This window comes from Bubalus bubalis, chromosome 5 (assembly GCF_019923935.1).
Source record: "Bubalus bubalis isolate 160015118507 breed Murrah chromosome 5, NDDB_SH_1, whole genome shotgun sequence".
Taxonomy (NCBI): Eukaryota; Metazoa; Chordata; class Mammalia; order Artiodactyla; family Bovidae; genus Bubalus; species Bubalus bubalis.
In genome coordinates, this window is record NC_059161.1 from 80,293,159 (window position 1) to 80,320,456 (window position 27,298).

Here is a 27,298-nt window from a genome sequence, read left to right on the forward strand (position 1 = left end):
ATGCAGAAATCAAGGCTCCTTGGCCCAGCCTGGGACACAAGGTGGGGGCCAGATGAGACAGTGTGGGTCAGACAGGATGAGCTCAGAAGATCAGCCAAGCTTCCAGTCTTCATGAAGTACAGATGCTCTTAACAGTTCCTGCACACTCCAAGAACCTTGGACAAGCTTTGTATCCAGAGTTCATCTGCATGCTCCAAAATCAAAGAGAATTTATTTATGGATTCCCGGATGTGTGAATTATCTGTGACTTGGCCCAGTGGTTTGTGGCACTAGTTTGAGGTGTGGGGAAAGGAAATACCTATCGGCCTCCCTGAAATCTGAACTAGCTGGAGCAGGGCAGAAGCAACTAATCCCAAGGTCACTGCCAAGCTAAAGGCAAAGAGTGAGAACTTGGCCAGAGCTTCAAGGTTGCCTGGCATTTCACTGCTGGCCAGTGGGCCCAGCATTCCCAATCTGTGCCCACAGCCCCCCCACCACACTGGGGTCTTTGAAATGCCAGGAGCTGTGAGTCCTCCAGTGCAGCTACCCACCTCCCCATCTCCCCCGGCCACCCTTCCCCCATCCTGGGACAGGCTCTGCAGGGCTGACTCAGGGTCCCACAGAGTTAGTCACATTCACTTATAGCTGCAGAGTCAGAGGCCAGGGATGGGGATCGGGTCTCCAGGACCTAAATCCTGCCCGGCAGGACTCTGACTCACCCAGCAGAGGGCCCGGGCACCCAAGCAGGGCAGGATGGAGAGGCTCCTGAGGCCCTCCACTGCCTTTCCCAACAAGGACAGCCACCATGGGACGTGGCCACCACACTCCTGTGCCCTCAGCGCTGGGGAAGGGGCAGAGTGTGAACGCGACTGATGGCTTGAAATAAATTACACGGGCATTGATTTTAAAATGGTAGGATATATCATACATGCTGAAGAGTGCACAAAATGTATTTTCTTTTTTTTAATTTAAAGAATTACTATATAGTGAAAGGCTGTATAACTACTACTCAGGACAGGAAACAAGACCTCATTTGTGCCTCTGAAACTCCATATCTCTGTCCCTCCACCCAGAGGCAAGCACTATCCTAATCTTCCTTGACTTCTTTTGTGGTCTTATCACCTAAAGATGCTCCCTGAAGAAGAGAGCTGGTGCTGCCCGTGTTTGAATTGAGTATGAATGGGGTCGCATCACTTTCTGTGCCCAGCTTCTTTCGCTCCCTGTTATGTCTGTTAGATCAACCGTGTAGCTGAAGTTTGCTCATTTTATTCCATTTTTGGTTTATAGGTGCACATATATGCCACTTATTTATGCATTCCTCTGTTGAGGCAGAGCTGTGTTCTCCAACTTTAATGTTATACACAATGCTGCTGTGAATGTTTACATGCATGTTTCTGGGACTGTAATTGCTGGGTCACACATTTTCAGTTTGACTAGATACCATCTCACTTTTTTCAAAGAGATTGCTCCCATCTACACTCCTGCCAGCAACATATCTTAATGTTTTATTGGATGAATGACTCAGTGACTAGAAATCTGGCCATACCTGCCTCATTTCCCCCGTGGCACACAAATGTCCATGCCATGTTCTGCTTCGAGGACTCTAGAAGTCTCTGAGTGCTGTCCTCCTCCAAGATCGCTTCCAGATCTGTCTTACGACTTGATTTCACCCCAAGGGCTAGGGGACTGTCATAGTGCCCTCTGTAACAGACAAGGAAACTGAGGTCCAGAGCAGGAATTTGAGAGGCTGGGTAACCTGGGGCCTTGGACTCCCTTCCTGGGGTCCCATTGTTAGAAGACTTCCTGCAATCCAGCCCACTTTGGGCATCTCAGCTCCCTCCCTCTCTAGGCCCTCAGCCTCATAGAGCCCAAGTGAAAATTCCCAGGGAATATGAGGACTAGGGGAGTGTGGGAGCCCAGGAACAAAGTTGGGAGTGCTCTGAGAGAAGGCTGCTTCAGGCTGTGTGCACCCAAGCCGAGAAGCCCTGAGCACAAGTGGCCCCACAGAGGCCAAACACACAGAGCCTGATCTGGGTTCATTATCCAGATGGAAGCTCTGGTTCCCAATGCCCTGACCCCTGGCACAGCCTCCTGGCAAGGTCCCATCTCACTGATCTGTGCCCTCCTCCCATCTGGGCACAAGAACCCTGTCTCTAAGATTCAATCGGGATGATGGACGAGGTTGTGTGCTCCTCAAGGGACCCTTGCAGTTCCTCCCCCAGAGCTATTCCTGGCCTATGCGCCTCCCTCTCCCTTCAGTCCCCCTGCCTGACCTGACCCCACAGCTGGGAACATTTGCTTGGGGGTGGGGCAGCCCCCTGACTATATAAGACTGGACCTAGGTAGTCCCAGGCACCCTGGAAGCACAGCTCCTCCAGTGCTAATCCCTGCACACTCCAGCTTGACCCTCCAGCGGGCACTGCAATGACAGAAAAAGCCACCTCGAAGGCCCCTGCCTGTGGTCTGGAGGAGACCGCCTCTGAGTCTGCACATGTGCCCCTTACAGAGCCCTCTGGAGACACGGCAGCTACGCAGGCTCCTGGGGGGGAGCAGGCTCCCGGGGGACAGCAGGCTTCTGACCCACAGAAGTCTGCCCGTCAGCCTCCTGACCCCGCAGCCTCTGCAGCCCCCACAGGCCCTGCAGCCACTGACCCTGCACTTCCACGTGAAGGTGATGAGAGCTGGGGCTGGCGGAGGGGGGAGGCAGTCATGGCAGGGAGCGGTGGGGGGCGAGGTCTCGGCTGCAAACCCCTTCACCGCCCCCTGCTTCTCCCTCAGATGTCCCCAGTGCCCCGCTGCTGCTGGCCGTGGAGGATGTGAGTGACAGCTCGGTGACTGTGAGCTGGGAGCCTCCAGAGAGGCTGGGGAGGCTGGGGCTTCAGGGCTATATGCTGGAACTCCGTCGAGAGGGAGGTGAGCTCCGGGTTAAGCCCTCGTATACGGAGGGGAGGTGGGCCTGGGGGGCAGTTAGGGACAAGCCCCCAGACTCTGCAGTTGAGTCAGAACAGAGGGAGATGCAGAGCGGGAGTGGAGGCAGTCTGCTTAAGCCTCACGGACAGCGTCTTGCTCACCTACGCATCTCTGAAAGCAGGAGGGCATCCAAGGGGCCTCAGCAGGTGCCTTGTCCTCCAGCTTCAGGAAGCCTCTGAGTAACAAGGGTAAAATGGTCGGTGACACTGCGGTTCTCCTCTGTAAGAATTAAGGAGGTTCTGAGTCTCAGAGGACCCTGCTTGTAAAGAAGCTGAGGGAGAGGGCTAAGTTAGAACAAGAGACAGCGAGGAGAAGGAGCGGGGCTGTGGCCAAACTCCTGATGCCGCCATCTTGTCCACCTCCGCGGCAGGCAAGTTCAGTCCGGCTCCTGCCTTTGCCTCCGCCTTGCTGTGTGACTTGGTGAACGTGTCCAAGCCTCTCTGGGCTTCAGGAAACCCGTCTCTGGCCACCACTCAAAGGTTCTGACACAAGGTGTCTTTGATGCCATTTGATACATGAGAAGTCAAGGAGGGAGAGCAAAAGGAAAATAAGGCCCAGAAAGGGAGGCCAGCTTCCCCAGACCGTCAGTGAGAAGGGAAGCCCCACTGAGAAAGGGTGCCGGCGGCCATGGGGCCAGGGCCTTGTACTGTCTTCATTCCTCTCAGCCGTGGACTGGGTGCCTGTGAATGCCCGGCCCATGATGGTGACCCAGCAGACCTTGCGGAACCTGGCTGTAGGTGACAAGTTCTTCGTGCGCGTGGCTGCAGTGAGCTCTGCAGGGGCTGGCCCACCAGCGGTGCTGGAGCGGCTCGTCCACATCCAGGAGACCATTGGTAAAGCCCATCCCTGCTCCCCAGTCCTTCCCAGGCACCTTAGCTAATGGATGGTGAAAAGGAGCCCAATGGATAGAGTCGCTTCCCCACACCCACGTGCACAAGCCACCTGCTGGCGCCATCTTGCCTTAAGAAAGTTCCAGGTTCCTCAGCAGCAAGGAGTCTCTGGAGGTCAAAGAGGTCAATTTTCTGGGTGGTCCGGCTTGCAAGCATTGGAGGAAGGGCTTCCCGACCCCCAGAAATGAAAGCTCACGCAGCCCCGGTCACCTGCTCAGAGTCCCAACACTTAGAGTCATTTCATTCTTCCTATCTAATTGTAATCCCTTCAGCAGCCATAGAAGCTCATTTTCTGCTCATTTCATATGACCTGGGTTCCAGAGTCTCCCAAAGGTTTTGGAACAGAGAAAAATCTTTGTTTGCCTCTTACTGTACCAAGTCCCTAGTGGAAAGAAGACGAACACCCTGCAAAAGACCTGTGAAAGTTTCTCCATCCCCAGAGGCCAGTGCTGAACTGGAAACCTGGGAGGCCAGCTGCTGTCTCCTTGCTAAGATTTCTATTTGTAGGGTGCATTAGCCTCAAGCCTACCCTTGCTCCCCTCCCAAGGCTGGTCGGGTTTCAGTCTGTTAATGGCAGTGAGTCATTTGGTCTGATCCAAGGTCTCTGGGGACAGCCCAGAGCCCCAGAGTGACAAGAGACATGGTCCAGCAGGTGGCCCGAGGCCTCCTCCACCTTCCTGCTTGTCCTCCCCTCCTCTCTCCCAGAGGCAGAGGGGCACCCCGCAGCTCTGGACAAGGCCGCCAGAAAGAGGGGGCTTCATGGCCACAGAAGGGAGTCAAGTTTGGATTCAAGGAAATACTTTTCAGCTTTAAGGCTTGAGAGATGTGGGAACCACAGGGCTAGGCAATATAGAATTATAGATTGTCATGGCTGGTCCATCCAAGCCAAGACACCCCAGGACTCCCTTGAGGTCACCCAAACTATTAGTGGCAGTTCCAGAACTGACTCCCACAGAGGACCATTCCTGTCCCACCAGGTGGCAAGCAATCTTTTCTGGTGAATTTCAAAACCAGAGGACATGTCCATCTTTGAGTCTGGGTGAGACATGGTCCCACCTGGCAGCTCAGTATGATTCTAGCCTGGAAGTGGCGGGGAGACCTCCTGGTTGGGAAGGGGGCGTTGGCAGGCATCCTGGACCCTCCCTGATGGCACAAGGAGTTTGGACTCTGATTGGGGCCAGGACCTTCCACCTCAAGGCCTAATGTTGGAGGAGTCGGCTAGACTCGGCACCCACTACTCCATTAAAATTCCTCTGGCAGGAAAGAAGGGGATTTCCTGGAGAGAAGAGGGCAGGAGGAGGTCGTGAATAAACAGGGAGCAGCCAGGCCCTTCTTAGGGGCAGGGCAGGGTGGGGACCCTGTCTAGAGTCCTCAGCTGCTCAGCTGTCCCTCTTCAGCCACCTGGAGCTGCCAAGCATTCCTGGCCCCCTGCAGCTGCCTCTGGAACATTCCACCCCTGGTGCTCCCAGGGCCAAGTGCCTGCGCAGCTAATCCTCAGAGACACCGTGTTCCTTCTCACTGTCTCCTGCCTCTCCGCCCTGCACGCCACTAACCAACTGCTGCCACCTGTTTGCCACTGAGGGGCCTCAGCCACCCCCACCCCAACCCCGCCTAGGCAGAGAGTTGCAAGGGTGTTGCAGCTCCCCGTGGAATGCCCAACAGCTTCAGTGGTTGCACCCGATGAGGTGATGGTCAGGAATGTGGTTCTCCACCGGAGCACGGGTCGGAAGTAAGGTGTCAGGAAGGACCTCCCAACTGCAGACTGAAAGGTAGTGGGAGGGAAAAGAGAAGGACGGGGGTATGCCTGCTCTGGCTCCCTTTAGCAAGGGAAAGACCCCAGTTCTCTCACCTGGACTGGGGACAGAGCAATGTGCAAATGGGTCTCACAGGGGCATCTCTGAAGGCCTGGGCTGGAGCAAGGCAGAAGGGCAGAGGCATTAGGAAGGAGACAGTTGGCCATCCTCCCTGGGAATGCAGGCGACAGGTGCACACGCACTCCCCACCAGGGGGAGCCAGGGAGCCAGCAGGGCCCATCTGGAGTCCAGGAATGCCAGGGCTGTAGGGCAAATCCCAGCCTGGCAGGGTTGGAGCACCAAGGGAGTGCTTGGGATGCCTACCAGTTCACACCGTGGAGGTCCTGCCCTCCTGGAACCTCCTGTCTCTCAACTCCCCAAGGGCCTCAGGGGATTCTGGCCCCTGAATCTGGGGAGTGAGCTTTGTCCTGCCCACGAGGAGGCAGTCTCAGAGCATCCCAGGAGCCCGCCTGCGGGGCGCAGCCTCACTGTTTGTCCCGTCCCCTGCCGCAGAAGCCTCTCAGCAGCCCCCCTGCTGTGCTAAGCCTAGACTCTGGTTCTAATGCAGAGGCCCCCAAGATCCGTGTTCCCCGCCACCTTCGTCAGACCTACATTCGCCAGGTGGGAGAGTCGATTAACCTGCAAATCCCGTTCCAGGTGGGTATGCCTCCCTCCCAGGGTAAGAGCATGGGTGGAAATACATGGCCCCGCCTGAGGTGTATTGGAGGAGCCCAGAAAGTGTCAGGGTTCCCTTGGAGGTCTGCTGAGACCCACCCATCAAGATGCACATGACTCAGTCGATTCTCCAGCCGGCAAATAGGACAGGTGGCCCCGGGGCCGGCTGGACAGCCGGATGATGAGGGTCTAGGAAGCACCTGTGGCTCTAGCCGCTGCTGCCCTTCCTAGGCAAGGCTGGTGCGGCCAGCTCCCTTGAGCACAGCTCCAGAGAACCCTGGAGCGGTGGTGGGGGCCTGCCACCTTCTGCTCCCACTCAGAGAGTTTCTCCCTCCCAGGGGAATCCCAAGCCTCAGGCTCTGTGGACCCACAACGGTCATGCCCTGGACAGCCAGCGGGTGAGCGTTCGCACTGGGGACCAGGACTCCATCCTCTTCATCCGCTCAGCCCAGCGCTCGGACTCAGGCTGCTATGAGCTCACTGTGCAGCTGAAAGGCCTGGAGGCCAAGGCAGCCATCAACATCCTGGTGATTGGTATGGGACCAGGCGAGGCAAGGGCTGAGGTTCGCCTGCCCCAGGACTGATGGTCAGGGGGCTCAGGCCAAGAGAGAGCGATAGGAGCCCGATCGTGTTGAGGGAGGGGTTGCTGCGAGCCCAGCCCTCCTCCTTACTCTGTGGTCCTGCAGAGAAACCTGGACCCCCCAGGAGCATCAGACTGCTGGATGTCTGGAACTGCAACGCTACCCTCGAGTGGACACCGCCCCAGGACACAGGCAACACAGAGCTCCTGGGCTATACGGTGCAGAAGGCAGACAAAAAGACAGGGGTGAGGCCTGCTCGAGCAGGGTGTTACGGAGGAGGGTCTGACTAGAGGTGGGTCTGGGGGAGAGGAGGTGGCCGAGGTGGTGGGGAAGGCCTGTCCACAGAGAGTACAGGAACTGAGGCCTTCTGGTCTGCCCACTGCCATCCTGACTTGTTGTGTGGGTTTTGGCAAATCTCTTTAATCTCTGGACTTCAGTTTCCTTCTGAAGACTGCAAGGACTGTTCTCTGGGGCCCTTCAAGCTCTAAAGCAGTGCTTCTGAAAATGTAATGTACATGTGAATTACCTAGGAATTTTGCTAAAATGCAGGTCTTAATTCAGTGGGTCTGAGGTGGGGACTGAGATCCTACACGTCTCTGAAGGTCCCAGGTGATTCTTACTTTGCTGGTCATCTGGCCACACTTGGACCAGTAAGGTTCTAGAATTCTCTGAGGTCCCCAGAGAGGTCGCCTTCTCCCAGGAGTTGCTTCTCCGCACTCAAGCCCCTCAGAGGAGGAGGCCCCAGGGGCGCAGGGCGGGCGAGGGCATGGGAGTGAGGACGGCGGGGCCGGGCTCTTGCAGCAATGGTTCACAGTGCTCGAGCGCTGCCACCCCACCAGCTGCACTGTCTCCGACCTCATCGTGGGCAACTCCTACTCCTTCCGAGTTTTCTCAGAAAACCTGTGTGGACTCAGCGCCTCGGCAGCTGTCACCAAGGAGCTCGCCCACATCGTAAAGACAGGTGGGTCTGGGTCCAAGACCAGAAAGCAAGCCAGGCATCGCCATGCCCGTCTCTTCCGTCCCTTGGAGTGTCGGCACCCCTCCCTGGGTGCGTCTCACGGGAGTCCACTTGCCAGAACTTTGGCTGTTTCTCCACACCCAGGCCACCGCTATGCGGACACACACATTCACAGAGTGACTGTAAAAGATGGATGTGGTTGACTGATCGTAACAAACACATCAGAGTTAACCATGCAAATGAGCAGCACCCCTTGGGAGACTGCACTTATGCTAAAGATGCCACGTGGCTGCCAACATCATAGCAGTCACTGGGTCTCATGTACAGCGTCCCAAGAGAACCACTCTGAAGGACAATGTGTGTGGTTAGGTAGACTGGCGAGTTTGCTAAAAGCAAACTCCCAAGCCTAATATAGCACCACATAGATGGACAACAGAGATATGGTTATTTACTGTTTCTACATAGACACATGGTCCTCTTGCGTCAAATGTGAAATTCCCGGTCCTTTCTTCCTGTCACCTTGCGTGTCACCTGGACGTTGGGCCTAAGGGCCCCACACAGTCCGTGTGGGCCACAGAAAGCACACTCTTTTAAACACCAGCCTAAGTTGCACAGAATTAGGAAAAAGGTTTTGTTTAAAAATAGAAAGCCAGTAAAGTCTCCAAAGACAAAGAGAAATAACATGTGGACTTGCTGGGTTTTTAGTCCCCGCCCTCAGTCAGTACCACCCCCCTCCCTGCCTCCCTGTGACTCGCCCAGCCATGGTTTTGGCTTTCCTCTGCCTCTCTGAGATACTCTGTCTTTGCTCCTGCATGTTGGCTGTGCCTGGCTTCCCAAAGATCTCAGGAGCCTGGGGTCCTGCCCTGGGGCTCCAGAGGTGGAGGCAGGGGTGAAGTGGGCTGTCGGCTGCCCTCAGCCTTCCTCCAGACCACTGGCTCTCTGCTCAAAGAGCCACGACCAGCATGTGGCCTTCCACCTCTTAAGCCACAAGCTCACTGTGTGAGATTGGCAAGTCCCTCGTCCATGAAGGGTCTTAGTTTTCCATCTGTTAGCTGGGGTGATAAACATACCCTTCCAAAGGAATGCTGTGTAGATTAAATGGGATACCTAGGTGTAAGCTATAGTGATTATTTCAGGAAAACAGATGAGGTCAGTCTTAAGAGGTCTCCTCCTGTAACCTCAAACTCATCCCCTCTTTCTCCTCTGAAACCAGATATTGTTGCCAAACCTAAAAGCTTTGTTGAGCGAGACTTCTCAGAAGCCCCCTCGTTCACTCAGCCCCTGGCTGACCACACCTCCACCCCCGGCTACAGCACACAGCTCTCCTGCAGTGTCCGAGCTTCCCCCAAGGTGAGGTGAAGAATCTTTGCAGACAACTCTGCCTAAGCCTGAGGGTGGCCTTCGGGGGCTTCATCCTGGCCCACACCCTTCCAAGCTCTCTCTGACCTTGCCCCCCCAGCCCAAGATCATCTGGATGAAAAACAAGATGGACATCCAGGGTGATCCCAAATACCGAGCTCTCTCTGAGCAGGGTGTCTGCACCCTAGAGATCCGGAAACCCAGCCCCTTCGATTCTGGAGTTTACACCTGCAAGGCCATCAATGTGCTGGGGGAGGCGTCTGTGGACTGCCGGCTGGAGGTGAAAGGTGAGGCCTGAGAGAGGCTGCTTTTTAGGCATCTTCCGATGCATGGGAGACCAGGAGAAGCCATCTTTTCTCCTGCTGGACTAGATGAGGCTGAGCGCTGAAAATCAAGGCAAGATGAGGATAGTAAAAATAGAGGTCAGGCTCTCAGGAGGACTTTCCAAGTGTGGAAAAAGGAGGGCTGGAGTCTGCCTCTTAGACACACGGCTCACGGGGTGAGGGTGTGAGACTCACTACTTCCCACCCTGCACTTGGGTCCCCAGCAGACACCCGCCCCCTCCCTGAGCGCTAACCTTCAGGTCTCTCCCAGCCTCAGCCACACACTGAGGAGCCTCTGGTGGAAGCTGTGAAGAGGAGAAAGGTAAGTAACTGCATGCACCCCCTCTCCTGCCTCTGGGGGTGGAGGCCTGGAGCAGCGGTGGGCTTAAGAAGGGACGGTGGCAGTCAGCTCTGAGTATAAATCTGCAGCCACAGGCAAGATACCCGTGCAGTCCTGGTGGTGCTCCGGAGACCCAGCACAGTAGGGTGATGCCGGCAAGGCCTGGAAGGCGTGGGCATCCAGGGGACGGGCACAGGACAGAGTCTAGTCCCGACTCTGAATGACCTTAGGCTGGGGCATCCCCGTGGGATAATTTCCTCAGCCAGAAAAGTAGCAGAAACAACCATGCCCTGACTGCCCTTCCCAGATGGATCTGAGGTTCTGGACGGGTGAGGGTGTATCCTAGAGCTGCGGGGGGCAGAGCTGGAGCCCGGGCTGTGGGTCTAGGGCCTGAGGGGAGGGGGGCCGGGAAGGGAGGCCTTCTCCCCCTTATCACCTCTTCAGCAGGTGCACGTCTCCCAGCTCTGCCTACCAGCGGGGCTCGTGAAACGTTCTTTGCCAGGTGCCACAGGCCTGAGGGGTCAGGGTTGCCAGGCCCAGAATCGAGCGCCTCAGAGGCCCGAGGTATTCACCCCACAGCGACAGCTGATGGCTTTGCTCCTTGGTACCTGCCTCGCCTCTGTCCCTCCGCTGGGAGCGGGCCTAGTAGGCCTCTGGACAGGCTTCTAGACACCAGGAGCCCTGGAAGGTGCAAAGATCGGAGCCCTCCTGCAAAGAGTTGTATGCTGGGCGGGAAGCACTTGAATAAAGGTGTTTGGTGTTATGCTGCAGCGCCTCTGTGACAGTGAGAATCAGCGTGATGGGCACTGTGTCCCCAGGAGGGCGGGCTGAATGTGTCCCCATGATGGAGTCTCTACCTCTGACACCATGAGGAAGGTCCAGTGGGAGGGGACTCGTGATCTCATGGGGGTTTTCCACATATGAGATCTTTTAGGATCTTGTTTCACATTCAGTTTGCTGCCCTTAGAGGATAACTACAGGAACAGACACACCCTTCTCTGGAACCCTCCTTGCTCCAAATGCCTCCATGCCCTCCCGATTCCCTTCATTTCTCCCCTGACACCACCACTGATTTCTATCTGTTGAGGTTGCCTGTTGCCCTCAGTGGTGGGGTGCATTCTCCATGAGGGTTGACGGTTTTTTTTAGTCAAGTGACCTCCCTGGGAGCCAGGGGACATTCCACCTGAGAGAGGGAAGGGCCTGGAATCAGCCCTGGAGTTGCTGTTCACACTTAGAACCTGGCCCCTCACTCCTCTGTATAAGGAGCTTTGGTTTGGGCCAGGAGTAGACCCTTCCCGAAGGGTCTAGTCTAAAGGCCTAGATTCTGCAACAGAGCCTCAAAGCCCGTGAATATAGTACTAAGTGCCAGGGGTGCTTAGGGTACTTAAAATCTGGTAAGACCTTCCTGTCCACACACTCCAGAGGGGCATCTCCTCCGGCCTGAGCAGCCTGTCACACTCATCCCATGGTGCCCATGGCAGCCCACTTTCCCTTGTTCGTCTCCTCCCCAGGCGGGCAGCATGTTCCCAAGAGTTGACAGGTCTGGAGTTCCCCAGAAGCAGCAAAGAGGGGTGTCACATAGGAGGGTGCACAGCAAAGAGGGGTGTCACCTAGGAGGGTGCCCAGCACAGAGGACCGGAGGAGCTGGTAGAGCTGGTGGCCCAGATGACAAGCCATGACGCTTCATTCTCTTACTTGGGATGCTCAGGGCAAGAGTCAGGGCTCAATGCTTCTGCCTCGTGGCTGTCTGAGGCCCACACCTGCCATTCCACACTAGTTCCAGGGAGCATGGAGCTCCCACTCAGGGACCAAGGGCTAGTGGAGAATGAAGCAAATACTGGAAATGATTTCTGGACCCATTCTTTCTGCCTCTCGCAAGTATAACCTTGGAATCCCTGGGGCGAGGAGAGCAGGCACCCTGGCAAGCATCATGGCCAGGAACACAGGGTTGTGGGAGATGGGGACTAAAGGCTCCTTGATTCCTGCCTGTCAGTGGCTCTGGCCACCTTCTCCTGCAGAACAGGAGAGAAAACAAGGCCAGGACATCCACTTTCTCTCCTTCTCTCTGTCTTCGCGGGGAGCTTCTCTCCTTAAGCTGGGTCCCAGGGCTGCAATCCCAGCACCCAAGTCAGACAAGCCGCTGTCCTGCCTGCTGTGGGAGCTGAGCTTGCTTTTCTGGCCTACGTGGTCCCACGGCAGTCTCAGGGTCTCAGGCCCACTCAGGCCGTGGCACTGGGCTGCCTTGGGTTGATGAGGCAGATGGGGAGGCCCAAGCCACTTTCCTCTTTCCCTCAGGTTACCTGGTTCTCTCCCCATGGACTGACCTCCCAAACCTCCCCCAGGACCGTGAGGGGTGGGTCACAGCCACAGCCCACAGCCCACAGCAGGGAGAGACTAGGGAGATGAGTGGGATAGCAGGGAGGGGAGCCCCGGGCTGAGACACCCCAGATGTGGGCAAGGGGGGGTGGGAGGCGGGGTCTAGTCATCGGGTCTCTCTGCTGGGGCATCCTCATCAACGGGGGGCGCAGGCTGGCAGCGGAAGTGGTCATTCCAGATCTTAAGGAAGGTCACTCGGAACTTCTGGATGCGGAAGGCGTAGACGATGGGGTTCATGGCCGAGTTGCCGTGTGAGAGGAAGATGGCGATGTATATGAGGATCCTGGGCATGTGGCAGGAAGGGCAGAAGAGGGTGATGCAGTTGAGGATGTGCAAGGGCAGCCAGCTGAGGGCAAAGAGGAAGAGGATGAGGGCCAGCGACTTGGCGATCTTCAGCTCCTTCCCATAGTACTTCTGCGGGTCTCCGGAGGAGGCCGACACCTTCTTGTTGAGCTGCTTGCGGATCAGATAGAAGACCTCCATGTAGATGAGGACCATGAGCAGCAGCGGGGGCAGCACCCACACGAAGAAGTTGAAGTAGACCATGTACTCCATGCTGATGACCTTCTCGAACTGGCATTCAATCACAGGCTCGCCCACGCTGCCGTTGGCCAGCCAGTCCCGCTCCACCGCGCTCAGGTTGTTCCAGCCGAACATGGGCGTCAGGCCCACCACGAAGGAGAGAATCCAGCAGCCAGTGATGGCCACAACAGCCCTTCGAGGAGTCACCACTGTCTTGTACCTGAGGGAGAGGAGGGCAGAGTGTGAGGCCCCCTCCTTGGTTCACCCAGCCCCGGGGGTCTCTAAGAGGAGCTCCTTGCTCAGCCAGGGCCCAGTAAGTGGGGAGGTGCATGTCTTTGGCTAGAGGGCAAAATCTTTGGGATCTAAAATTTAGGCCAGAACTTGCAATGCACTGGCCCATGTCGCCTGCTGAGGGTGGGAAAAATCTAGAAGGAAATAACAGATGAACTCCTTTAGGAGTTTTACTAAAATTACCAAAGTAAAAATTGTTCATATGCACTTGGCACACCCCCACTGGTGACCTTATCATGGCTTCATGACAGTCCCCACATGGTAGAAAAGCACCATCAGAATGAGGGCCCATTTGACAGCTGAGAAGACTGATGTTCAAGGTAATCAAGTGTTCTTCCTGAGGCCACACGGAGGGTGCAGGCTATCCTGTGCTTCCTAGCTTACCACACAACAAAATGATTAACAAACCACCCCTCCCCTTGGGCCAGCTGACTCACTATCATAAAAAGCTCTCCCACACCCGCCTCCCATGGCTCTGTCCCATCTCCCCACCTCCATCCTAACCTCCCCTCCTTTTTCAGTCATTGTACAATGCTTATCTCCTGAAAGGTTCATCTCAAGAACCAGCTCTCCTCCCCCAAACTAATTGGGAATTATTCTCAAGAAAGAGAACCAACGGTCCTCAAGCACTGCATGCAGGGGACCTCAGTTCAGGCCTGCATGCCTGGGCACGGTCATCCGTTTTCTGAGTGCTTTCTGTGCCAGGCATTGGTCCCTGTGCTGGGACCAAGATAAAGAACCCCTTCCTCTACACAGCTCACATTTTGAGTGAAGAAACAGAAAACATAAAAGTAAGAAAGAAAGTATACAGATACAGGCTGTGATATGTCCTTTGAAGAAAATGAACAGGACCATGTTAAGGGACAGAGCCCCCAACCCTCTTCAGGCTGTAACACACACAGATATGAAACCATTAGAAGGGCCCCAAGAATGGACATGGCTGCCCGTGGGCCACGCCTCTCTCTCTGCCGCTGTCCCCAAGGTTGAGGAGATGCAGTCTAGAGGGGCTCCCCGTTTCCCTTTAAACCAATTCAGCCAGCAGCCGGCATGTCCTTGGCCCATGCACTGGCCTTGGGATGAGCGCCAAAGGCTGGGGCCTGCCTGGCTCTGGGCCAGCAGCTTGCCCAGTTGTTATTTTCCGATGCAGTTTCTGAGATGGATGGAGTGGCCTCCTGAGCATGTAAACAGCTACTGAGGCCCACGGGTGTGAAGGCGGAGGCCTCCTTCTAGCTCTGTTTTCTTCTGTCCTGTGCCTGGAGAATCTGCGGCTTTCTCCTCCACAGCAATATTTACTTTACTGGAGTGGGAAGGGGGATGATTTGGGGGATGTGAGAAGCTGGACTCACTCCCACCCCATCTAAAAAATGAGCACTAGAAGGGACCCTGGGAACCTCGTTTCCAATCTCATCATCTCAGTGGGGAAACTGAGGCCCTTAGAACACTCCAACACCACAGCGTGGTACCCCTCCCCTACTCTGTAATCTTGTGTCCCCAGGGCTCCGAGGAGTCTTGAAAGCTGCCCAGATTGCTTGTGCCTATCTGAAGCTATGGTTTTTCCTGTGGTCATGTATAGATGTGAGAAATAACTTGGACTAGAAAGAAACCTGAGCATTGAAGAATTGATGCTTTTGAACTGTGGTGTTGGAGAAGACTCTTGAGAGTCCCTTGGACTGCAAGGAGATCCAACCAGTCCATCCTAAAGGAGATCAGTCCTGGGTGTTCATTGGAAGGACTGATGTTGAAGCTGAAACTCCAATGCTTTGTGGACACATGATGGGAAGAAGTGACCCATTTGAAAAGACCCTGATGCTGGGAAAGATTGAAAGTGGGAAGGGAAGGGGATGACAGAGGATGAGATAGCTGGATGGCATCACAGACTCAATGGACATGAGTTTGAGCAAGCTCTGGGAGTTGGTGATGGATGGGGGTGGTCACAAAGAGTTGGACACGACTGAGCAACTGAACTGAATCCTTGCATTCTTGCTGTAACTAAAGCCTATTTCTGCCTCTTGAATCCCCAGCAGAATAGCAAGCCTGGTGCATACTTTGGAGTCACAGATCCATATCTGAGTCCCAGGTCTGCAACCTACTTGGTCAATTCTTCCTCTGTTAGATGAGACTATGGGACCTACTTCAGATGAGTTAATATATGTGAAATGCTCTTTAAGCACCCCACCAACATTCCTGTGCCTGAGCTCCTACCCCTCCAAAGCTCCTGAAAACACACACACCTGGGAAACCCTGCTATCTTTAGATGTTCAGCAAATGTAGCCCAATGTGTCCGCAATCATCTGGCTCAGGATTTGTTTCTGATGAGCTCCAATGCTTTCCCACGTGTCCCATGGTGAAAGAAGTTCTGGGAGAGTCTATGGGCTGCGACTAAAGGACTGAAGATCATTCTACAAAAGAGAAAGGCACTCTGTGACAGCTGCCACAAGCAGGGGCAGGGCCCTGGGCTGAGCCTCAGCAGGGCCAGATGCGGCTGCAGCCGCAGAAGGAAGGATGGAGGCAGGCATCCCCTGTCACAGTCTGTCACCTCTGTGTTCACATCATGTGTATCATTTATAAAGTTTTCACATTCATGTCTCAGGTAATCCGCACGACCACTCTGCAGGCTGACTATTGGGTTGTTTAGTTGTGGATGATAAGCAGATTCGGAATATCCCTTTCCGACAAGCTTTAAAATGCCTGTCCACAGGCGGTACTACCCGGAGGAAAAAAAGTAGACATGGTGAGCTCTGATATTGCCATCCAGCCTGAGGACTGGAGGAGGGGGTGCCTAGCACAGGACTCACATCTGGGCAATGATGACCCACCAAGAGAGGAGCTGAATTCTGACAGTGTCCCAGATGGGAGACAAGGAGGAGTCCGCTTCTATCTAAAGAGGTGCCCCCTTTTCTCCTCCCCGCACCCTTCTCAACTGCCTGGAGCCCTGGGGTTAAAGCTTTCCTGGGGCTCCTCCAGGACCAGGTCCCAGCAGACCCTGCAGTCTAGGGTATCAGTTCTCATCTGTTTTTCATGCTATTTTTTTCCATAGTGGGAAAAGGTTAGACTCAGAACCTTGGTGGGGTAGGGGCAGGCATTCACAGGAAGGGCTACCTCCCAGGGCTGGGAGAAAAACTCACTTCTCCTTACATGTGGGAAAGAGCAGCAGAGGCTGCGAGTTCTGGGGTGCACATGGGGTGGGACATGTTCGATAGGACAAGTGCTTGTTCCCCCCAAGTCATGGTCTAAGGCCTCATCACCCCTGGGGCTGTGCTGAGAGCTAGTCAGAGAGATGACTGCCCCAGACAAAGGGGAAGCAATAGCGTCGAGGCACTGAAACACCACGTGGGGCCCCACCGCAGGCAAGCGGGGTGGGCAGCCCTTCGAAGACGTCACTGAAGGAGACAGGGAGAGCCCTGCCCGCCCCTGTAGCCTAGTGAGGGCAAGACACAGGGCAGGGCAGTCAGAGCTGTGGTCTGGAGCGGCCCCCTGGGCTGGGCAGGTCACATGAAAGATTTCAAGGTTTTGTTCTTGTGCAGGGAAAGCTGTTGTAAGCAAAGCAAGAATATAATCCAATTTCGGTTTTTAAAAGATACCTCGGGCTGCGGTGTGGAGTGGGCTTTGTGCAGTGGGGAAAGCAAGAACACCACAGGGAGCCTATTTCAGCTGTCTGGGCAAGAGGTAGGGATTCCCTATTCTGTGGTGGCTCAGTGGTAAAGAACTCACCTGCCAATGTAGGAGACATGAGAGACGTGGTTTGATGAAAAGATCCCTTGGAGGGCATGGAACCCACTGCAGTGTTTTTGCCTGGAGAATCCCACTGACAGAGGAGCCTGGTGGGCTCCAGTCCATGGGGTCACAAAGAGTTGGACATGACTGAAGTGACTTACACGCATGAAGGCAAGAGGCAAGGTGGTGACCTGGGGTAGGTGATGGAGGGGGTGGGGAGGAGCTCCCGGCTGTCAGAGGTGTTGGGAGCAGAGCCCACAGGACCTGCTGCTGAGTTTGGATGTCCAAGTGAGAGAGAGCACCATCAGGCTGAGGCTCAGTTTCTGATCCCGACCACTGAGGGGACAGTGGCACCCCGCCTTGAGCCTGACCCCTCTCTCACCAGGGGCCCGTTTCCTCTCCCAATGCCTCAACGTGAATAAATACACGTAAAAATGGACACATGAATCCATATATCCATTTATTCAATCTTTATGATTTATGCAGTGGCAACCACATTTTATTCAGCGACAAATAAAAATGACTTATTTGACCATTCTGATTGATTGAGGACGAGGGCCTCTTCTGAGTGGTATGAGTGAGTGCCACCAGGCCACCAGCCAGACTCCAACACACACACAGCAGTCCTGCTCCCAACACACAGTGAGACCAGCAGAGGCTTCCCCAGCCAGAACCAGTCTCCCCAGAGTCTCCCAGAGCATTTCCATCTCAAGCTAAATTCCAGCAGGAGCTATGAGCATGCCTGAGCTCTGCATTGGCCCTTTGCATTATGAATAAGCCCTCTTCATGGGTTGGAGACCCGACTGCAGAGAGGCCTGGCTTCTGCCTGCCTACAGCGTCATAGGACGGCTCTTCAGGGACACCGTTGTGGACTAATTTTTAGGCGGACTCTGAGACCATGAACAATAAGCTCCTTAGAACAGAAAAAGCTCAGAATGCCACCAGGTGATAAAGAGACCCAGGGACCTAGGCAGGAAAGATGCACTGGACAAAGAAAGAGAAGGGAGGGAAACAGATCCTCAAAAACTCTTTGGTGGACAAAGAACTGGCCAACAGAGCAAGGCGCTCAGAGAAGCTGCTCCATCCTGCACAGACAAGATGGGTGTGCTGGTCCTCAAGCTGGGCACCCTACCCGCCCCACCCCCCGCCCCTGCCCTGCTCTGAGTCACAGGGCATGGGGGCTAACTCCTGCAGCCCACATCTCCCAAGGGCCTGGGTCACTGGGTTCATCGAAGGCATTGGACTGCTGGAAGGAGGAGATGGAAGGATGTTTCCACCCACCTCTCTGTCACAGGAGGGTCTCAGGCAGAGGTTAAATCTCTTCCTTGGCTCCACCTCCCGCTATCAGGCCCACTGTGGTTCCAGCTTCCACTAACCGCCCACAGCCCCTGGGTTTTGGGACCACCTCCTTCTTTTGTCCTTCAGCCTAGGGGTAGCTTCTTGTTGTTGCTAATGTCTGAGTTACCGCACTATCCCCTCTTTGACTTTCCAGATGCTTCATGACCTATGTTACCAGTTCCCAATGAGGGCATTAAAAGCCCTCAGTTGTAAACACCTAATAATTTCTGTGTTCCAGGTAGTTGTCACAAAGAAGTCCCTGCTAGAGAGACGAAAGACCTGGCCAGACTTTTAATAAATGTGTGTTAACTCAAAAGAAGAGAGATAATCCAAAGAATGAGTGTGGAAAAGGCTACACATGGTTCTGTTTGGAGGCAGGGGTGACGAAGTGTCCTGTGAACTGCTGAGACCAGGGCAGGGTCTGCAGGCCACCGCCACCTGCTTCTCACCAAGGCCTTAGGCATGCAGACTGAGTAGGGGACTGGAAGGGGTCCACACCTTTCTGCAACATGCAGTTTGGATAGTCTGAGGCTGAATCCTCCATCTTCTCTTCCCTTTCTTGCCGTGTGAGGAGTCATATTCCACAGCTCAGGTTACCTCCTTCCTTGCCTCCCTTCTTATCATAGATCTTAGCTACTTATAAATGGAAACTTGGATCTCAAGATCAGGGACGTAAGACTTTCAGACTATTAAACTACTTCCTGCAGAGAAATTCTCCCTTTCAAAGGAAACAGGAAACCATATACAATCAAAAGCACACTCCAGGGACAAAATATTTAATAGTAACATTCCCCCGGGAGTCTGGATCAGAAGCCCCAGGGAAGGACCAGGATGTCTGGGTCCTAATTATCCTGCCTTGAATATTGCTTGCTCTAGGCCCCGTGGCATTACCCACCACCTCTAAATATCAGTGTCACCGATCCCCAAAAGAGGGTCCATCTGACACCCTCAGGGCTACTTTGCAGAGCTACAGACAGTGGGCGAAGACACTAAACTCCTTGAAAGGACAGCGCTGGATAAATTAATTATGCTAGTAGTGTAATGGACCTTGGAAATAACTCCTGGTCATGTTCTGAGGACAAACAATTCAACAGACCGGTAGGAAAAGCAATTATATCTATGTATGTGACCCAGTTGGAGAAGGAAATGGCAACCCACTCCAGTGTTCTTGCCTGGAGAATCCCAGGGATGGCGGAGCCTGGTGGGCTGCCGTCTGTGGGGTCGCACAGAGTCAGACACGACTGACGCGACTTAGCAGCAGCAGCAGCATGTGACCCAGTAACGTCCTCTATTCTGAAACAACTTCCCCCACCCTCTCTGCTTCAGATTCAGAGCTTCCTTGAATCTGGGAATAAGTGGAAGACACATGCTATTCTCTGCCCCAAGGGAACTCCCCTTCTGACAAGGGAGGTATAGCTCCTAAATCTCTGATGGAAGAGCAGTCCAGGCTAAATAAAACATACAAGGCCAATAAAAGTTCCTGGCCTCAACCCCAGACTCAAAAGTAGTCCAGATAACTGACATCACAAGCTCCTCTAGAGGCCTAGGAGCCTGTGACAAAGCCCCTCTCCTCTCTGGCTGTGTCCTCTCATCCTCACGAAGAGGGGTTGGGATTTTTCAGAGCATCTGATGCGGAAGACGCTGCAGGGGGTGGGATGATTCAGGGAAGGCATGCTCTCAAAGTATGAAGGTGAAAGTGTTAGTCACTAAGTCGTATCCTACTCTTTGCGATCCCAGGAACTGTAGCCCGCCAGGCTCCTCTCCATGGGATTCTCCAGGCAAGAATACTGGAGTGGGTTGCCATTCTCTTCTCCAGGGGAATCTTCCTGACCCAGGGATTGAACCTGGGTCTCCTGCAGTGCAGGCAGATTCTCTACTGTCTGAGCCCCCAGGGAACCTTGCCTACATCCCCAACCTTTCCTGCAGTCCAGGGCATATCAGAACGTCCCCACACAGGCAGCAGGAGACCCGGGACTGTGCTCTGACACAGTCCCCTGGGTGACTTTGAGATGCTGTCACTTCCTCCCCAGCCCAGTACTCTGACTCCTGAGACCAGTGAATCCCCACATCCCAGGAACAGGGTGGTCTTCAGGGAGGAGAGTGTCTCACCTGAACTGCAAACTCAGGAAAACAGGACCCAGACCTCAGCATTCCTGGCCATTTCCTCCTCTCAGATTTGATTGTCTCCAGTTCTTGGGGTAAGGCCAGGATGGTGAAAACACCAAGGCCAGATAACCCCACCTGCTGTGGGAGACTTTCTGACTCATTCAGTGGCATGGAAAAAAAAAAATCCTCTCTGCATATAGATTTGATGACCTATGAGTGGTTGGCACGGTGAGGCCTTCCTGGTTTGAACACGGTGGTAAAGGGTGTCAAATTCTTTTTCAACAGAGTGGAAAGACCTGATGTTATAGGAAAACGGAGCTGAGTTCTTGTCCAGGCTTTGCAGGAGGGAGTGAGCTTGGGTGAAACTCTTTTCCAATGAATGAAGAATGCTATGGAGTCAGATCTGAGTTTAAGCTTTGGCTCTACCAGTTAACAGTCTGTGGCCTTGGCCAAGTAACAATTCCTTGAGCCTTGCTTTGTCCTCAGCACACTGGCACAAGAGGACCTACTTGGCAAGCTCACTGTGACCACTCTGTGAATAGTAGCAACTGGTGCCTTCTCTTACCACCACCCCTCTCCCAAGGACACCCCTGGCTCTACCAGAAAACACAGTCAGCTCCTGAAGAGAAACAAATCAGGTTGCAGCAACTCAGAGAAACAAAAAGTTACTTGTTTCACTTCAGATCCCCTCCTGAATTCAGCCTTGGTACAGAACTAGTCTGTGTCCCCTTTTCTGACTAGTGTCTGAGTCTTTGGGTGGGGAGCGGACGGGCATGGGGAGCTTGCTGAGCCCAGCACTACACCCCACACAGGGCCCTGGAGAAACCTTAATTCCTGGCTAAGTCCAGTAAAGCTCTCACAAGTAAGCGGCCAGTGCAGAGAGTGGAGACGGGGGGACAGTCTTGGGGGGCTCCGGCGCTGTCTCCCACCCTCCTCTGCTCATCTTCTAGTCTGTCTGGAACTGTAGAGTACTCAACATCTGCCCAAAGGCCTGTTTCCCTCAAGGGGCCATGACCCATCCTGGGTAGAGAGACAGTGAGCAGAGCCCAGAGCAGCCCGAAAGCGGTAGCCCACTGAGACCAGAGAGCAGACCAGAGCATGGAGTCACAGGGGCGCCCTGCAGGCCTCCCCTGGCCTGGAGGGGGTGGTGGTGCTCACCCTGCGGAGGCCGCTGCTCTCAGAGGACTCGGGTCCTTACTCTGCTTTAGCCGCCTGGGCCTCATTGGTGTTGTTTAGTCATTAAGTCATGTCCAGCTCTTTTGTGACCCCATGGACCCACCAGGATCCTCTGTTCATGGGATTTCCTGGGCAAAAATACTGGAGTGGGTGGCCATTTCCTTCTCCAGAGGATCTTGCCAACCGAGGGATCGAACCCAAGTCTCCTGCGGTGCAGGCGATTCTTTACCAGTGAACCACCAAGAAAGCCGCTTTGGCTTTCAGGGTCCCCTAAGTCACAGCATCAGCCCTCTAGGAAAGACGCAACAGATGTGGGAGGAGGACAGGAGAACAGGGAGACCCTCCTCTGTGGAAATCTTGCCAAAGAGAGGGCCCATCTCACCCGCAGGCCTTTATTCCATAGCTTGTACTTTTACACCAGAAAGTCCTACACAGGATCTAACTTCAGTCCCTCCTGCTGTATCCCAACCCAAGGAAGTACTGCTCTCGGGACCTGGAAGAAGCTGCAGTCATATTTTCCCAGGTCCTGTCCTTGCTCCCACCTCACGTTCAGGTTGGTGGAAATTTGGAGCCCCAATTACAGCAGTAAGAACTCCAGCACCCAGCAGCTTCCCATCGTCCCTCCTTTGTGCCTCTTCACGCTTCCTTTGTCCTGAGCCCCACCACAGGCCTACTCACTGATCCCCGCAGTGTGCAGGACATTCACATGAAGCTGCAGGCCAGAGCAAAGTTCAGCAACGGCTGCCAGCCCTGAGCCCTGCCCCACCCTGCCTTTCCGACTTCTTGGACTGCAGGCTTTTCTCCTCTTTTCTGTAGCACCTCCAGAGATGGGCTGGGGAGAAGGAGGGTCCTGATGCAGTGAGAGATGGGGAAGCACCCAGCATTGCCCAGGTGCCCTTCCCAGGCCTTCTCGCAGTCGGCTCACCTGGATCAAGGTGGAGGCTGATATCGTCCTCTTCCCCGTGCTGGGCAATCACTAAAACTATGCTTTCCTCCCTGAGCATATAACTGCAAGTTCCCCAGTGACGGGAGTCAGGTCTGGTTCAATGTTGTATTCCTAGCACCTGCCATGGTACTCGTACACAGTAGGCACACAATAATATTTTTAGAAAGGAAAATAGATTCACATAAAATGCTCAATTAAAACCAGAGACGTCAGAAAAAGAGAAGGTGGGAGAGAAACAACAAACTCAATGAATAGAAAACAGGCACTAACATGGTAGACATGTTATCATGGTAGATATGATATAATTGGCCATTTTAAATGGGAATAAAGCAGGAAGGAGAGGAAGAGGAAGCTGCTCTGAGGCTTTCTGCTTCTTGCCACAGCATCCCTTCTGGAAGGAGAAGAACAGAACATGCACCCAGCCCACCAGCTGAGGAACCTCCCATAGACTCCTTGAGATTTCCAATCCTAAGTTTCTGCTCCAGTTACCCAGCCCACTTTCCATTCTAAGTCACCCAGCTTAATACATTAAGCTACTTAATTAGGTGATTCTAGCCTATTTAGAGTCTAACTACACTTCCTCCTGCTGCAAGACTAGACTTTCTCCTTACAGCTGCTCCTGGGTGGAAGTAGGGGACAGTCTGTTCTCAGCAAGCTGGCCTACATCCCCGTGACTTGCATCAGGATGATGGAGCAGCATGGAGCCACTGGCAGCATCCCAGAGCAGGGACCTGGTGAGGCAGCTTCTCGGAGCCTTGATCAATGACCTCATTTTCAGTCACTTCTTCCACTTCTGCAAAGCCTAATAAATCACTCACATCTGCCACAACCCTGGATGAGGGAATCTCACATTATGATGTATGTGGGAGAGGAGGAAGCTTATTAAAAATCAAAGCCTTTTTTCCCATCTACCATTCACAAAAACTTCAAAGTGCTGGGCTCAGAGCCGCAAAAAGTAAAGGCAGATTGTGGGCAATAATGGACCCTGGGGACTCAACCAAGCAAGAATTAGGTAGGAAAGGCATACCAGGCACGTGGCGGGGACACCAAAGTGGCTTTCCTCTCCCAGCTGATATTAATATCAACAATCTGGGCCATTTGAAATGTCCAACTCAAGTGCCCCACAGAGGGATCTGACCACCCACTATTCCCCCTCTCCTGGGGAAGCCGGTACCAGTATCTGCAACAGAGTCACACTAGTTGGCCAGGGAAGCAAGAAGCTCAAGATAACAAAGCACTGGCAGGCATGTGACAGGCATCAGAGGGCCTGGGTTCGAATCAGACTCAAACTTGCTGTGTTAGCAGATTGCATCACCTCTCAGAATCTTAGCAAGGCAGATATCAAATGGAGCTGATATCTCCGGAGCTGCCTCACCCACCTTCCAGTGTTTCCATAGTAACCACTTGGCACTGAGCCTTCCGTGCAGTCTCTCCTTTCCTCTTTTCAAAATCCTCCTGGGAAGAAGGCAGCATCTCCACAGATGAGACTGGGTAACTCTCTCAGAGTCATACAGCTGGTGGTCAGAACTGGGATTGCATCTCAGGTCAGCTCCCTCCAAGACCAGGGTTTGGTGTCTCACACAGTCATATCCCCATGAGGCAGGGCAGACCCTGAGAGCAGGGACTGTAGCCTTACGTCCCCAGTGTCCCTCACTGTCCAAGCTTCTCAGACTTCAGTGTGTGTCGAAGGAGCAAGGCCCAGTGGCATTCAGCCGAATGGTTGGCACAAAAGTAACCCTTCCCACCCTTGTTTGTGCAAAAGCCTGTCTGAGGAGCCCAGGAAAAAGAAAGGCATATGTTTTGGATCCTGTAGGAAATAGGAACTCAAATCCATGCCAAGTCCCCTGCAAAACCACCAGTATGGCTTGCTTCTCTTTATGGAGAGCCACCTCCACCATATGGAGGGAGCAAAGGCAGGGAGCCAGAACGGGAGAAAGAAGGGCAAGAGGCTTCCACCTCAGCGAAATGACAGTGGGGCGGAGCCTCCAACCAAGGATCCTCCCTGTTGCACACATTATCTTGTCTGACCAAAAGGATAGCTTTTGTTGTTGACATTTCACAGGTAGGGAAACTGAGGCCTAAGAGGGTTCAGCCATGCAAGGCTGGTATAAACATCATTTTGACAAATAAAGACTTAACCAGGTTCCTCTGACTGTGGCCCAGTGCTCTTTGCAGGGTGCCTGATACCAGCAGGTGGCAGAGAGTTTCCCAGAATCTCTCACAACACTAAGCCCTAGGACCAAGCCTAGCGTCTACTGGGCTGCCTCTTTAGCCCATCTCCTCCATTCTCACTTCCACAGACCTCACTGGACTATTTCTACTGGCACGAGGCTAGCAACACCTCCTGATTTAGCTTCCTTGCACTTGTGATTGAAGTAGCTGTGTAGATGAGCACACGCAGGCTCTGGAACCTGAGAGAAAGCAGACAGGGCCTAAAGGAAACCAGACGGTGGGTCAGGCCAGGCCTGTACCCACTGCTAGCAGCCCCTGTCCCGGAAGTCTCAGCCCTCTCAGCCAGTTTCTCTTATCTGAAAAATCTTGTGTGTTTCAGCTCCATCTCAGCCTAGAAGCTCTGTGAGGACAGGGACTGCGGCTCCGCTGGAAATCCCTGAGCCAGTGGTCGGGTGAGTGGGTGTATCACAAATAGCATTCACTTTGGTGCCTGGCAGGCAGGTGTTCAAGCTCCACTTTTGCTAATTACTAGTTGGATAACAATTTTCAAGTTCCTTTACCTCCTTGGTTCTCTATTTCTTTATTTGTAGAAATGATGTTTATACCAGCCTTGCACAGCTAAATAAAATTGAATATGCTGCCAAAGAAGTCACCCAATGCTGCTCCTGACATTGAGGAGACACTTAGCACGCAGCTGCCTCCCCTCCCCTCAAGATCACACGCCTCCTTCCTCGGGACCCTTTGTCAGACAGCCTCGGGGCTCATGGAGGAGCTTCAGGCAGAGGGAGGAGCCCTGGGCACTGTACCCGGAACAGTGGCGGAGCACCACTTCACACTCAGCGCGCCTCCCAGCCTGCCGCAGCCACCTCCCCAAGGTAAAGACGGGACGCTTGTGAAGGAGCCCTCAAGACACAGTGGTGCAGGCGTGTGTTAACTGTCCACCCCGTTTGCAACAGAGAGACACACACACACACACACACACACACGCTGCTATCCATCTATTCTCCTTCCTTCCATGAAACAGCAGGAAAGGGGAGGAACAAGCCCTGTGGTACCAGAGAAAGATGGTGGGTTTACATTATTTTCATGTGTAATCCTCTCAACTGTTCAGTGAGGTAGATATCCTTATGTTCACTTTTCTGATGTAGGAACTGAGGCTCAGAGAGTTCTGCCAAGATCCCAGAACAAGTGAGCCTCAGAGTCAGGACGAGGAAACCAGCCCTGCCAGCCTGACTCCTGAGACACACAGTTCTGCGCCCCTCAGCTTGCCTCCCTTCTTCAGACTCAGCACACGAGCTGCCCCTGGGTCCCTGCAGCCACTCTGAGAGGTCAGTAGGGGCTGCGAGTCCCCGCTCCTGGTGGGGATGTGGGGCTAGAGAAGCGGGGCAGCTTGTTCAGATGGTGCAGTCTGATGGGTGCAGTCTGATGGTGGGTACAGTCTGACGGGTGCAGTCTGATGGTGCAGTCTGTGGGTGTAGTCTGATGGGTGCAGTCTGATGGTGGGTGCACTCTGATGATGGGTGCAGTCTGATGGTGCAGTCTGATGGGTGCAGTCTGATGGTGGGTGAAGACTGATGGGTGCAGTCTGATGGGTGCAGTCTGATGGGTGCAGTCTGATGGTGCATTCTGATGTTGGGTGCAGTCTGATGGTGGGTGCAGTCTGATGATGGGTGCAGTCTGATGGTGCAGTCTGATGGTGGGTGCAGACTTATGGGTGCAGTCTGATGGGTGCAGTCTGATGGTGCATTCTGATGTTGGGTGCAGTCTGATGGTGGGTGCAGTCTGATGATGGGTGCAGTCTGATGGTGCAGTCTGATGGTGGGTGCAGTCTGATGGGTGCAGTCTGATGGTGGGTGCAGTCTGATGGTGGGTGCAGTCTGATGATGGGTGCAGTCTGATGGGTGCAGTCTGATGGTGCATTCTGATGTTGGGTGCAGTCTGATGGTGGGTGCAGTCTGATGGTGGGTGCAGTCTGATGATGGGTGCAGTCTGATGGTGCAGTCTGATGATGGGTGCAGTCTGATGGGTGCAGTCTGATGGTGCATTCTGATGTTGGGTGCAGTCTGATGATGGGTGCAGTCTGATGGTGGGTGCAGTCTGATGGGTGCAGTCTGCAGTCTGATGGGTGCAGTCTGATGGTGGGTGCAGTCTGATGGTGGGTGCAGACTGATGGGTGCAGTCTGATGGGTGCAGTCTGATGGTGCATTCTGATGTTGGGTGCAGTCTGATGGTGGGTGCAGTCTGATGATGGGTGCAGTCTGATGGTGGGTGCAGTCTGATGGGTGCAGTCTGCAGTCTGATGGGTGCAGTCTGATGGTGGGTGCAGTCTGATGGTGGGTGCAGACTGATGGGTGCAGTCTGATGGGTGCAGTCTGATGTTGGGTGCAGTCTGATGGTGCAGTCTGATGGTGGGTGCAGACTGATGGGTGCAGTCTGATGGGTGCAGTCTGATGTTGGGTGCAGTCTGATGGTGCATTCTGATGGTGGGTGCAGTCTGATGGTGGGTGCAGTCTGATGGTGGGTGCACTCTGATGATGGGTGCAGTCTGATGGTGCAGTCTGATGGGTGCAGTCTGATGGTGGGTGCAGACTGATGGGTGCAGTCTGATGGGTGCAGTCTGATGTTGGGTGCAGTCTGATGGTGCAGTCTGATGGTGGGTGCAGACTGATGGGTGCAGTCTGATGGGTGCAGTCTGATGTTGGGTGCAGTCTGATGGTGCATTCTGATGGTGGGTGCAGTCTGATGGTGGGTGCAGTCTGATGGTGGGTGCACTCTGATGATGGGTGCAG

The 27,298-nt window shown here is 54.0% G+C and overlaps 2 protein-coding genes across 8 annotated transcripts in view; one reads left to right on the forward strand and one right to left on the reverse strand.

Annotated features, from left to right (window-relative positions):
- Positions 1-2,403: 2,403 nt before the first annotated feature.
- On the forward strand, positions 2,404-10,638 carry MYBPH (myosin binding protein H). 2 transcript variants are annotated; one of them, XM_006072411.4, is made up of 11 exons: positions 2,404-2,650; positions 2,758-2,892; positions 3,615-3,782; positions 6,201-6,289; positions 6,646-6,841; positions 6,994-7,133; positions 7,690-7,849; positions 9,060-9,196; positions 9,306-9,492; positions 9,800-9,850; positions 10,313-10,638. In XM_006072411.4, exons 1-10 carry the CDS (start codon positions 2,404-2,406, stop codon positions 9,814-9,816), a joined length of 1,476 nt encoding a protein of 491 aa, XP_006072473.3. In that variant the 3' UTR covers positions 9,817-9,850; positions 10,313-10,638. The 2 variants fall into 2 exon arrangements, with proteins under 2 accessions (XP_006072473.3, XP_006072471.3); XM_006072409.4 differs by having other exon boundaries at positions 10,371-10,638.
- A 1,151-nt stretch (positions 10,639-11,789) lies between these two features.
- The window catches only part of ADORA1 (adenosine A1 receptor), a 41,668-nt gene continuing 26,159 nt past the window's right edge, over positions 11,790-27,298 (reverse strand). For all 6 annotated transcript variants that reach the window (XM_006072407.4, XM_025277786.3, XM_025277784.3 and 3 more), the window contains exon 3: positions 11,790-12,986. In XM_006072407.4, coding sequence (XP_006072469.1) covers positions 12,347-12,986 — 640 coding nt within the window. In that variant the 3' untranslated portion in view covers positions 11,790-12,346. The remainder of the gene's footprint in view (positions 12,987-27,298) is intronic.

What these genes read in the sequence shown, in the direction of transcription:
- MYBPH (XM_006072411.4), top strand. Translation starts at nt 2,404, where the DNA reads ATGACAGAAAAAGCCACCTCGAAGGCCCCTGCCTGTGGTCTGGAGGAG. An exon ending in CCCTGCACTTCCACGTGAAG is followed by an intron (nt 2,651 to 2,757) that starts GTGATGAGAGCT and finishes CTTCTCCCTCAG; the next exon opens with ATGTCCCCAGTGCCCCGCTG. An exon ending in ACCTGCAAATCCCGTTCCAG is followed by an intron (nt 6,290 to 6,645) that starts GTGGGTATGCCT and finishes TCTCCCTCCCAG; the next exon opens with GGGAATCCCAAGCCTCAGGC.